Raw genomic sequence first — 13,282 nt, 5'->3', positions numbered from 1 at the left:
GAGAGAGGTTTCGGTTGTGACATTTTTGAGTGTCCGGCTTCGTAATGCAAGGTCCGTAAACCCCATTAAGCCATGTTTTATTGTCCTACACACTTCCGATGAGTGTGTAATAGTGTTTTATCGCTTTGGTTCAATGTTTAGCATTACCACGGCTATGGAATTTCAAACACACGAATTTTCCAAATGATGTTTTCTCATTAAAATAGCGAGTTGTTTAGTAATTACACAATGTAAACCCTAATATACAAGGGCTCATTGAGTCGTCCAGTTTGACTTGTTGACTTTGTTTGACTTTGACTTGACCCGAATTTAACTATTGTCACAGATTGTATATGTTTCATGCTTATCTGTTTAAACTTGTGATTAGGTACGTTTTTAGTAAACTCCTTGCATGCATTGGTTTTGTTTCACTCGGGGGCGAGTTGGTCATTTGTATATCAGACATCCAGTAGGGAGTTCAGTGTGCCAGTAGGAGAGATAGAGTGTCCGTTAGGAGTCTCTATCGCCAACGAACACGGGGTTTTTTCTTCTTCGGTCTACTGGGGATGCGAGTTGGAGATCTTCAGCGTATCTTTTCCGATTGACTTGATTCCAATCACCATGGGGGATGTGTGTGTGTGATTGTGGGGATGGACTGGCTTAGTCGATTCGGTGCCATGATCGACTACGAGGGTCAGCGGGTAGTGGTTCGAACCCCAAGTGGGGGAGAGTTGATTGTCTATGGCGAGGGTACTAGAGTAGGATCAAGGTTTTGTTCAGTCGCCAGGGCTCGACAGTATATTCAGCACGGGCGTGCGGGTTATCTAGCATATGTAGTGGATACGCGAGCCAGGGATCATGTTGAGTACTTTGTTGTTGCGTCATTGGGCTTTGTATTTAGTCTTTTTATAAACGGGTATGCCTTTCCTCCCGTACTTTGTTGTTGCGTCATTGGGCTTTGTATTTAGTCTTTTTATATAGTGCATGCATGCATCTTATTTTAGTTAATTATTTTATTCATCTTGTAACCCTAGCATGCCTCTATAGTGAAACTTCTTCATCGAGTTTAGCTGAGGCGTGACTTTTAATCATTCAACATTTGTTTGATTATTACTGTGTTATTGCTTACCTATTTGAATATTGTCGATCTTTAAGATTTTATTCTCTATAATTGTTATCAGAGCAGGAGTCCATTTAATTCATACGCATCTCTTCTGATAAAAGAAGCTATTAGGGTTTCCGCTGATATTAGATCTTTTTCAGTCGTCATCTCTATGTTCTTGACGCTGTCATTGGGATCTCAATATAACACAACATTTTTTGTTTAATTTAAAGCTTTATGGCCTCAACCGTCGTTTCTACTAACTTCGGCGTTGCCATCCGCCAAGTCGGTGGCTAAGAGCTGTTGTTTCATGTCGCGACTTACGTGTATTGCTGTCACAAGCCAAATGCGTAGGCATGTGTGTTATTCAGAAGCAAGCGGATCTATCATTTTAAAGATATATTTAACTGATAAGTCCAACTCTATGAGCAAAAGGTTGAGATCTTAGAAGAAAAAAAATAAAAAAAATAAAGCAACTTGCAAAACAAAGAAAAAAAATAAAGAACGGTTTGAAAATTTTGAAGATGAAAGTAGATAATTACAAAAAGGTGATCTAGGGATCTTTCTTTGCAGTGAAATGAAGCATTAAAAAAAATATAAAAATATGTAATTTTATTTTTTTAATATTTGGTGTTTCTTCTATATTTTTTTATTTTTTTGTTTTTTATTTTTTTCTTAATTTGTGGTGTTGGTATTTTGATAAATGATAAAATATGACATCACTTTTCGTGTAATGGTGTATTGTCACCGACTCCACCTCGGCCAACAAATCAAAAACACGCATTGGGTTACCAGGCTCAAGTTTCGAAGTAAGTTCATCGTCTTCTTCCCTGTTCGCTTGACACTTTCGCGTTTGAAAGTTGAAGGCCCCTGGCCCCCTTTTTCCATTATCAAATTCATCGAATTTTCTTAAAAAGATCGAAGGATCAAAAAATCCACATCCCGTTTGCTGCCTTGTGCTTAAAGTCACACCTTTGTGTTCATCAATTTCTTCAAATCAGTTGTTTTTCCATCTGGGTATTGGATAAAATGGGTGATATGAAAGACAAAATGAAAGGTTTCATGAAAAAGTTCAACAATTCCTTGTCGTCATCTTCGTCTCCCGGTAAATTCAAAGGGCAAGGAAGGGTTTTGGGTTCATCGTCTTCTTCAAATCCCTCCAGCCAGGTAAATTCAAACCCTAATCGGCCAACAACCACTATCCAGGACCCAAAACCCGTCCCTCCCCCTCGACCCTCTCCATCAACTTCAAATATTTCGCCTAAAACACCCGCAATTTCCGAACAGCCTGCAAAGTCAACAGATGGGTTCGATCCATTTGATTCGTTGATCACAACCGGTAAGAGAAACAAAAACGGGTACGATTTGAAAGTGTTCGAATGCCCAGTTTGTGGCCGAGCATTCCGATCTGAAGAAGAGGTTTCCGATCACGTCGAGAGCTGTTTGTCTAAAAACGAAGCAGAATCGCAGTCAACCACCGATAATCCCCAAGAAAAAGATGAAACACGAAGTGAATTGGAAGTTTGTGTTAGTACATATCTTTCTGGGAAACCATCGGATGCGTCAGTTGAGATTGTGCTTAAGCTGTTGAAGAACATAGTTCGAGAGCCTGAGAATGTTAAGTTTAGGAGAATTAGATTAGGGAATCCGAAGATTAAGGAAGCCATTGCTGATGTTCCTGGAGGTTTAGACTTACTGGAATGTGTTGGATTTGAACTGAAAGAGGAAAGTGAAGAGATGTGGGCAATAATGGAAGCTACAAGTAATGAGAAAATTAAGCTAATCAAACAAACTGTTTATTTGTTGGAACCACAAAAGATTGAAACTTTAACATCAACAGCAGCACAGACGAAGGTGGTGGAGCCAGAGGAGGTGAAAACAGTCGAGAGACAGGTATATTATATTGAATTTTTACACAGATTTGAGAAAACAAAATTCAAATTAGAACCTTAGTACTTCTATTGTGGAACTAGGCTATATTGATGATTCAATATCGAATTCTTGATCCATTTGTCAATGGTGAAAGGTTTTAAATTTCATTGAAAGGGTTATTTTGATAACATATGAACTATCAAGTATCATTAAATCTTGATTTTAGAGAAAAGAATCCGCATAGTGGTATTAGTTTTTGTTAGTCGCATATTCATATTTGAATTATATCTCTCTATACCATTTATCATTTGTCATTTTTATTTTGTGGGTCCCATATGATAATTCTTAGTATTGTCGTATATGTTAGGTTGTCATAAAAACGTGACATTCTATTATGCAAAACATAAGCCTATTCGAGGATCAATATACTATATATATATTCGACATCATGATAATGTTATGCTGTATACCTTAAAGATGTCCATCAAGTGCGAATGATACAATACCTTGATATGTCCTTTTACTCCAATCTTATATGTATCAAGGGCAATAATGTAATTATAGGTCACTTTAATCCTCATTTCGCAACAATTTCGATCTTGAGATATAAGGGTCATATGGTTACTATACAATTGCCTAACATGGCAACATGTATCTTCCCATGTTAGTCATCTACAACTAATATATGCATGTATTATATATTCACATACGTTTTAAGATTAGGTTTACTAGTTGATTATTGAAGTTTATTGCAACAAATACTAGATTCTTCCCTTATTAAGAAACCAGTAAAACGAAGATAAATGAAAGAATAAAATCTTGCAAAAGTATATGTAGATACGATAGTTTCCAACCAAAAGTCAACGGTTGTAATGGCAAGTTGGGAACTTGTTATATTTGTTGATCAAGTTTTAATCACATCGAACAACTCGTATTATAGTATTCTTCCACTTCTCATTAAAAAATTATTTGATTGAAATATCATATGATTTGACAACAAGTGCAAAATATATCAAAGTCAAGTTTCATTAACGCCAGAGTAAATTACTGAAATCGTCCCTATGGTTTGGTCAAAATTTCGCGTTTGGTCCCTAACTTTTCTTTTGCACTCGGATCGTCCCTGTGGTTTGATTTTGCTGCGTTTTTCGTCCCTTACATACATAAAATTAGGGACCAAATGTGCAATTTTGATCAAACCATAGGGACGATCCGAGTGCAAAAAAAATTTAGGGACCAAACGTGAAATTTTGACCAAACCATAGGGACGATTTTAGTAATTTACTCATAATGCCATATATCAACCCCCATGATTCCGTCATTTTTCATAGGCGTATAGTTTCTATGAAGTTGATAATTTGTTAAGGGGTTGTTTGATATGCCTCTTACTGGATCTGGTAAAAGAGGCTGGGACTGATTCAGTCAGATTAAGATTCAGACTGTTTGATACCATACTTAGAAGTCTCTGATTCGGTCCTAGCTCACCTGATATGCCTCTTCAAACATCCCTAAATGTCTAAAAAACCGTTCACTTGTAAGAAAACTAAAAAATATGGTCGACCCAAATCAACAATATTTATATTATGTTTATCAATAATATATAAAGTTAATTATTTTTTTTACCACTAAAGGATTGATCTCTTGGATGCCAGATTAGGGTGTTCTTTTCTGTGTCTGAAAGTGTAGCTGCAAAGATAGAACTTCCAGATTCTTTCTATAAACTCTCAATTGAAGAAGTGAGAAAAGAAGCCGAATTGAGAAGAAAAAAGCTTGCAGAATCTCAACTTTTAGTACCAAAATCATTCAAGGAAAAACAAGCCAAAGCTGCAAGAAAAAGACACCAAAAAACTCTCATCCGAATACAGTTTCCTGATGGAGTAGTGCTTCAAGCATTCTTTAATCCTAAAGAGCCAACTTCCTCTCTTTATGAGGTTAGTTTTGGAAAGGAATGGAATCTATGATTCTAAGGAATAGCTCATTCCATTCCATCGAGCGAAACGAACATGTTTTTCTTTGTTCCAATTCCTTGATTTTCTCAAACTAACAAGTGTCTTAATGTGTATGTGTTTGAATACAGTTTGTGAGTTCATCATTGAAAGATCCAAGTTTGGAATTTGAATTATTACATCCGGTTTTAATCAAAAGACGTGTGATTCCAAACTTTGGAGAGAAAGTTATAACACTTGAAGAAGAAGATTTGGTTCCATCGGCTTTGATCAAGTTTAGACCTAAAGAAACCGATTCGGTTGTTTTTACGGGTCTTTGTAATGAGCTTTTAGAAATCATGGAACCTCTTGTGTCGGAATCAGCGGTTGCTTCTTCTCAATAACCATGGAATTGGATTCATGGTTGGGAATTTTCATGTTGCATATAGATTTTATGGTCTTTGCTTAGGATTTAAAAGATTAATTTTTATTTATATTTCGAGTTCTTGATACAATCATATTGGGAATGGTTTGGTTGATTGTTTTTGCTTCTTTATTTCTGAATAAGTCGTTTGATGTTTATATGAATTTAATGATTATTGTTTTGGATCGGATTTAAAAAAAAAAAAATTTAGCTATTATTTTAAAATTTTGTATTCTATGGAAATCTTTAAACAAACATATCTCATTCGTTTTAAGTCGGATTGGTATGCGGTTCTTTCCAACGTGTAATTTAAAAATTGTACATGATTTTAAACTAGAATTTTGTTGTTTTGATGTTATATTTAACAAATTACAATCCTTCGAAGGTAAGATATCGAAGTTGAAATATTTCAGCTTTTCATCCATTATTTTAAATTTTTGTATTTGTGAAAATCCTTAAACAAATATATTCCATTCGTTTTAAATCGGATTGACATACCGTTCTTTCCAACATGTAATTTGGAGTTTTTACATGATTTTATACTATAGTTTTGTCGGCTTTTGGTGTTATATTCAATGAATTACAATCCTTCAAAGTTAGGATAGCAAAACTAACAATTTTTAGCTATAATTTTATATTATAACTCTGAATTCTATGTATTTTTAACAAATAATCATATGAACGAGTTGTAACATATCAAACCCCAAAAAAATATTCGTTTTAACGAGTAATATCAAACCCAAAAAACGTATTTTAACGAGTTGTATCGTATGCATCTAAAGTTGTGCTGGTCCAGCCAGTCCATGAATCGAAAAACCTGGACCTAGACCCGATAAACCCCATCTGGTCTGATCCAAGGTCTATAATATTCTGTCAAATCGGTCTCGTCCAAGGGCTGGTTTGGTGTGGTCCAAATGGTCACCCCCATCACCCCTATTTCATAGTATCTCGTTTTAGGGTAGCATGACTTACAAAACAAAAGACCGATTATAAAGTTTTGTTGATGAACTTAATAACTTTCAGCCATGTGAAGAAATCAAAAGGATAACTTTTTTGTAAGTTTAATATAAAAAGAAACACCATAGTGCTATATGTCTCGTATTCTCCAGCTCCTAATCACATAAAAAGAATTAAACATTGTAAAATTCGCACAATACACCACCCCAAAGTAGTAATTTTATGGGGATTAAATTATTCCAACAAGTTGGAATGTCTCCCGAAACCAATGGGGCAAAATTAATAAAAAGCATCGTTGAAGCAACCGAAAAAACCCTAAAATCATTAAGATCCCAAACCTAAGTGTAGTTTGTAAACACAAGATTAAAAATGGTTAAGAAAAATAAAGGTTTATGATATTAGTTTTATTTATTAGTAGAGTCTCAAACTATATGAAAATGAAGAAAATGGTTGATTTATCCATTCACATTTCACAACTTACACCTATTTCTTGATGGATTGAAGAATTGATTCTTCATTGTAGGGCCTTCCCAACTATAAATTGACTACTTAAAAACAAGATCAGAAATTTCTGCAATATCCCATTTTGTATGTATAGTCGATGTCAATTTCCTTATCTTCAAAATTAAAATGTCATCCAAACGTTTTTTTTTTTTTGTTTTTTTTTTTTAATCTATGTGTCTAGTTGATTTGAACATAAACCATTTTTCATAATTTTAAAATCAATATTCCATTTTCACAAATTCACATTCTTAAATAAGTTATAAACATAACATGGCAAGCATGAACATTATCAAATAGCACATTACCTTTGACATTATAATTTTATTAGTTTCTAAAGTTAATCCTACAGAATATTAGAAAAGATGTATGGAGGGAGAGGACCACTGCCTTCGGTTGTATACAAATATTATAAAGTAAGATTTGAAGAACAAATATTATATATTTATAAGGTTGAAAGCAATCACAGGACACGAGGCTATTTTAATTTGATGGACCACCTTACATATGCATTAATCATAGCATTATATAAATACATATTGACCACAAAAAGAATATTTCATAAAGTTAATTCTAATATTTGTTTAAAAAATATTATTGAAATGAAAAATACAATAAAAGCACGAGAGATTCGTATATGTATACATTTCAATCTTTAAATATAGAAAAGCACATTTAATTATATATGTATGTCCATAAAAAAATTTATATGGTTTTTATGTTTTGATTAATCATTATATTATTATTTATGTTTCAAATAAAAGCAAATTGAATTTTTTTAGAAGAAATATCAACTAACAATATAATATATTCCTATTATTTCTTCGATTGTATATGAAAACATGTCGAACCCTATATTTGTTTAATTCATTTACTTTTTATCGATTGTGTTCTGTGCATAGATCTATACGATTTGTTTTAAATCCTTAACTAATCGTTTTGAGTCCAACTAATATCCAGATCATATTAACAAACAAAAATATGTATAATATGAAATTTTTAGCAGATAATTTCTTTTAAAAACTAAACTTGTAATTTGGTTTTATTTGAATGGTAACTATTAAAATAATTGTTTATATATATATATATATATATATATATATATATATATATATATATATATATAGTTGTGCTTTTATATATTTTAGCCTTATATCACCAAGCAATCGTGGTATTTTTTGTAAAGAAACCGAAAGCAAGGTTTTATAATTATGTATTCATGTCTAGAATATGGTATATTGATAAATGTGGTAGGATGCACTTTACTTGAATTGAAGGGGTTAAAGAAGGGAATCACATTTGTTCTTTTTGGCCATTCTGCTTTTGATGAAACTTTGTTACAAAAATATGATGTTTTATCTTTTAGAAACTATATTTTTTAAATAGTTCAAAGAGTTAAGTGAAATTATAAATTCGTTCAACTAAAGTATATAATATTCGGATAATTATTAACTATTTACTTAAAAGTTTTAGTCTAAATTTGTAGCTTATCAATTATAAATTCGTTTATTTTAATTAGTGTTTCATTATGTTCATTAAAATTCGAAACTAAGCCGTTATTTAGATTTTATTCTATACAAGGTGATATACGTTAAAATTTTAGATAATGCATTTTATATTGCGATGGATTCAAAGTCTAAATTTGTAGCTTATCAATTACTCCATATTTTAAGTGTTCATCTCGATGTTTATTGAATACTCACAATATTTGGAGGGTAGGGATGAGGATGGGGTGGGTTATGTACTTTTAAGAAATTTAATAGCTTTTAAATAAATACTAAAATCAACCACCAACATTTTTTTTATCAAGAAAACTACACTGCAGAAGAAATATACTGCAAGCCATCTAGAGTCTAGACATAATTTTTTTAACTTGCTAATCGGAGAATATAATTATGTAAATCTTCAGGTATCTTCATGGAACAAAATATTTCGGCATCTAGTAGTACCCTGTTGGAAACAACTTCAATATGCAAGCATTGATGGATGCATATAATGTAGGCTCTAAGCTGGATAGGAAAAATACTTATGGAGGATGTCAATTCCTCATAAGTAGGCTGATGAGTTTGTCTTCGAAGAAGCATCATTGTGTTTTCTTGTCAACTGGGAAAGAAAAATATGTCGTTGCTGCTCACAAGTGTTTTGGATGCATCTCAACTCATGGGCTACGGTTATCGTATGCTTGAGGTATCTTTTTTTTTTTGAGAGTGAAAATGATGTTTCTCAAAATTTAGTTCAACACTATATGACCAAGCATACTGATATCTGATATCACTTCATTAAGGACAATATTCATAAAAGGAAATGTTGGTATTATTTTTGTTAGTATCTTCACAAAAAGTCCAAACATTTAGTCGCTTCTTGAACATGCTAGAAATGATGAATCATGATCCATAACTATTAGAAACCTTTTCGGTTTCTGAGAGTTTTAAATTATGTTTGTAACTTTTTTCTAATTTTGATATGAAGATAACGTCTAAATCCGGATTTTTTTTTTTTTTTGATTCCATCCGAAGGATTAGTATGACTTCTTTCTTAAAATATTTTGAACTACGAATCGCATAATTGAGCTGAAATGGTCAATTTTATGTTTGTTTGTATAACCATATATCTTATTTTAAGCTTTCAACAGTCTTGACGACTCCGTAAAAATATATGTCTGAAGTTTCACTTTATAAGACTTCAATTCAAGTAAAAGAAGTTGTTTTAGAAAGGAATAAATATATTTCGAATGATTAGGCATCTCAAATGAATGTTTTGTCTTATACTCAAACCATTAATATTATTATTAAAGGTTCATGTGAAGAGTTTAAAGCATCGTTTTTTATTCCAAATAAAACATGACAAAATTATTCATGCTTGTCTAAAATAACTACATTTTTAGCATGATAATGTCATGGTAGCATTAAAGTGTGGCTATAGACTCTCGAAAACTTTTATGGCTTTGAGGTTTTTTTATGGCATACGAAACTTTTGAATTTGGTTAACTTTTTGTTACTACTTATGAATATAACTCTTCTAAAAACTTATTATATTAGTTATAAATCTATAATTATTTAATTTTTTTAAATATATATAAAATTGTTTCAATTTATTTCACACCTTAAAAATCGTTATGAATCATAAAGCTTAAATTTGACATTATAACCACATCACATTTCATGTTATTTAGAATATTGTCTGTAATAATACTTTAATTTAAACTTATCTTCATACATAGTAATAATCATACGTATATTATAATATCCATTATAATATATAAAATTTTATATTCTAGTAGAATGTACATTTTATATATTTAATCCATAAAGAAATATAGTTTGAAAAAGTTTCAATGTAATCAAATTTATACGTTTAAATAAAAAATTAATTCAATGGTTAAAAAAAACCTGAGAAGCGATGATAGTTTTTATATAGTTTAAAGTTTTATAGTTAAATAAATTAATCGGAAATCCCTTTACCCAATTATAATGGTAAAAAAAAAATTCAGGTTTACACGAAAAGAAATATTTTGAACTTACAAATTCAAAGATGTAGAAATATAAACCTTATCAGATTTAGCTACACCGTATTTTGTTTATATTTTAAAACATACTTATCTTAGATAATTTATAAAATTTTCTTTTCAAACTTGGGAAGAATATGTTAAACTCGTGAAAATTTTCTACAAATTCTTGAGAGTATATATATATATATATATATATATATATATATATATATATATATATATATATATATATATATATATATATATATATATATATATATATAAAAGCAAAATTCATTAATATTACGATAAGTCGATATATGGTATAAAAACAATCATAATAAAAGAATGATAATATGATTTACAATCTTATCTAGTTACATGAATCATGCGGTTCTCCGTTTTCCTAACATAATTGGAAGTAAAGTTGATCATCAACACTTCATAATCAATACTTTTTAATATACTGTACTTAATATATATCATTGCCAATCCATTAATTATTCTTGCGACGTTGTTGACGATAAGTAGAACTTTAACAACTTTAGTTTTGGGAAAAAAAATTTTTTACGGATATCACTGTTACTTGAATAGTCAAAAAGAATCTATATGCAATAACTGCATTGGATAACAATCGATTTTTTATATATTTAAACGTTGGTGGGGTTTGTAGTTTCATTTGGTAAGAACTCGTTAATCAATTTTAACTCCGAATAATGTCCATAGGTGTCAATATCTGATCCTTCACAATACTTTAGTACGACTTCCATAAGGCTACAACACAATTTAAGATCTTTGTCATCAAATCCGTTCAATTTTTTTGTCACACCCCTAACCGATGGCGGAAACATTGGGCGGTGCGATGTGGGGGAAATTTGATCAAGGCATACATATATATAAAGAACATAACACAAAAGTATATCACAAATGATACTTTTATTTATTATAATTTAATTGAGATTACATTGTTTAAAAGGGTCAATCGTACATCCTACAACCAACTAGATGATAAACAAACAAAACTAAACCCCAATAAGATTCCTTGAACACCTCATCTTTGGCTCAACTATCCTCCATACTCATCTTCATGAGAATACATATATTTTTGAAAACATAACATAATGTTGGTGAGTGCATAAGTTTTATAGTTTTCAGCTTTAATTTAGTTGTATTAATTTAAGAATCATTTTTATTTTAGAAAAACATATTCTAATGTATTTTATCAACCCTAGCTTATTATCTTTTTAGGATATTTAACGATCATATCTTATTATATTTTGGAATATTTTAATAATCCTAATTTATTATATTTGTAAGATATTTAACTAATCCAAACGTATTTTATCTACCAATCTAAGGCGTCCATAATGGTAGTCGGATCTCTAAGGTGGTTGTAATGTATTACCATGAGCCACATAATTGACGTTGTGTTGACTAATGATTACCCCACCACGATGCTTCATCAGACGTTGAATAGTGATTAATAAAAAAAGTCATCATGTGGGGATTATAGCTAGCAATCGCGGGTGGGGGTCTCAATCTATGTATAGATCTATACATATCTTCCTAGCTCTCGCGAGATTAACGATTACATTTATTGAGGCATCTGAATTTAATCAGGCTAATGATGAATATTAACAGCTCACTAACGCATTAACCTTAGGTATTTATCTTTTATCTTTTATCTTTTATCCTTTTTAGAGATTTCCTATAACTATTAATAATATAAATCCTTTTTAATTTTATATTTGATAATTATATCTTTTAGATCTCATAATCATTTTGTATATATATGTATATATTTTATTTTACGATATATATATACACACACACACACACATACCCCTAATTATGGTTATCTGAAAATATAATATTTGAGCAAAGTAACAATTAAGTACAATGCATATCCTTGTATTTGACCAGCAAAATTTCTAGGTACTATGTTATCATAGGGATTTGGCCATTATAACATCCATGTATTATGTCTTCCTAGACTATCACACATCATAACTCTTAGGTTTAGTATCATAGCTTACAACTAGTCATAGCATCTATAGCTACATTATCGTAAAGTTTTAAGCTTTATAAAATAATTCATATTATAAGTATAAATATCTTTTGATAAATCAATTTGTTAGGCAAGTATCCCCCCCTCCCCCCCCCCCCCCCCCCCGGTAAAGCATTTAAAATAGTGAAATAGGGGTCGTGAACTCAACCTAGTTGTGTGAGACGGTTATGTAGGGTTGAATCAGGCTTAGGACTCCAGGGACAACTCCAAGGGTAGCATCTTTGAGATTTTAGAGGGAGTAATGTCTGAAGGTGTGCATAAGTGATCTGCGGAGCCTTCTATTTATAGTCATGGATTTAGGGTGCACACAAAACAAATATTCGTGCGCGTCACACGTGATTATCATGGCTTCATCTAGAGAAGGCCACATGTCACATCCCAAATTGGCCACATCATTTGCAACATGCTCGAATCCGGTGTCAGGTGCACGATGAACATAAAGTCACACCTCGCGTGCATGACTTTTTTTTTTTTCAAAAATCATAACCTTTTCATGCGAGCTCCGATCTAAGCCCTTTTTATATCTATGTGATGATCTCAATGGGTATTACAACTCTCATTTAGGTAGTTTTAGCTAGTTTTGACTTTCATTTTTGTCCCTAACTAGGGTAAAAATAAATGATTTTACAAAAATCATATCTCTCTCATACGAATCCCGTTTTCGACACTTTTTGTCCTAAAGTTTATATCGTAAGGAGTACTATGAAACTCCTTTTTGCACTTTTAGTCAAAACTCAACCAATCTCTAAGTACCGTTTTGACGTAATTAATTTTAATTACGCAGTTGATTTCTATTTTTATAAAATCCATAAGCTTTTCCTTTGGAGTAGGATTTTTACGAGTCATATATCCTTGAGATCATGTTAACGAGTACTTTCCAAGTATGTTAACCAGCTTAGAAAACTGTACAACTTTTTAGACGCTAATTTTCAAGCCTAGTTGATACTTTATCAAATAAATGTAATGAAAC

General features: G+C 31.5%; 1 protein-coding gene across 1 annotated transcript; it reads left to right on the top strand.

Annotated features, from left to right (window-relative positions):
• The first annotated feature begins 1,824 nt into the window (after positions 1-1,824).
• On the top strand, positions 1,825-5,463 carry PUX2 (plant UBX domain-containing protein 2). The gene is made up of 3 exons (XM_078968057.1): positions 1,825-2,974; positions 4,603-4,881; positions 5,028-5,463. Exons 1-3 carry the CDS (start codon positions 2,111-2,113, stop codon positions 5,277-5,279), a joined length of 1,395 nt encoding a protein of 464 aa, XP_078824183.1. The 5' UTR covers positions 1,825-2,110; the 3' UTR covers positions 5,280-5,463.
• The last annotated feature ends 7,819 nt before the right edge of the window (positions 5,464-13,282 follow it).

The sequence above is a fragment of the Lactuca saligna genome, chromosome 8 (genome assembly GCF_052625555.1).
Source record: "Lactuca saligna cultivar CGN05327 chromosome 8, ASM5262555v1, whole genome shotgun sequence".
Lineage (NCBI taxonomy): Eukaryota > Viridiplantae > Streptophyta > Magnoliopsida > Asterales > Asteraceae > Lactuca > Lactuca saligna.
The sequence above is the reverse complement of the archived record's forward strand: the minus strand, read 5'-3'. Positions and strand labels throughout refer to the sequence as shown.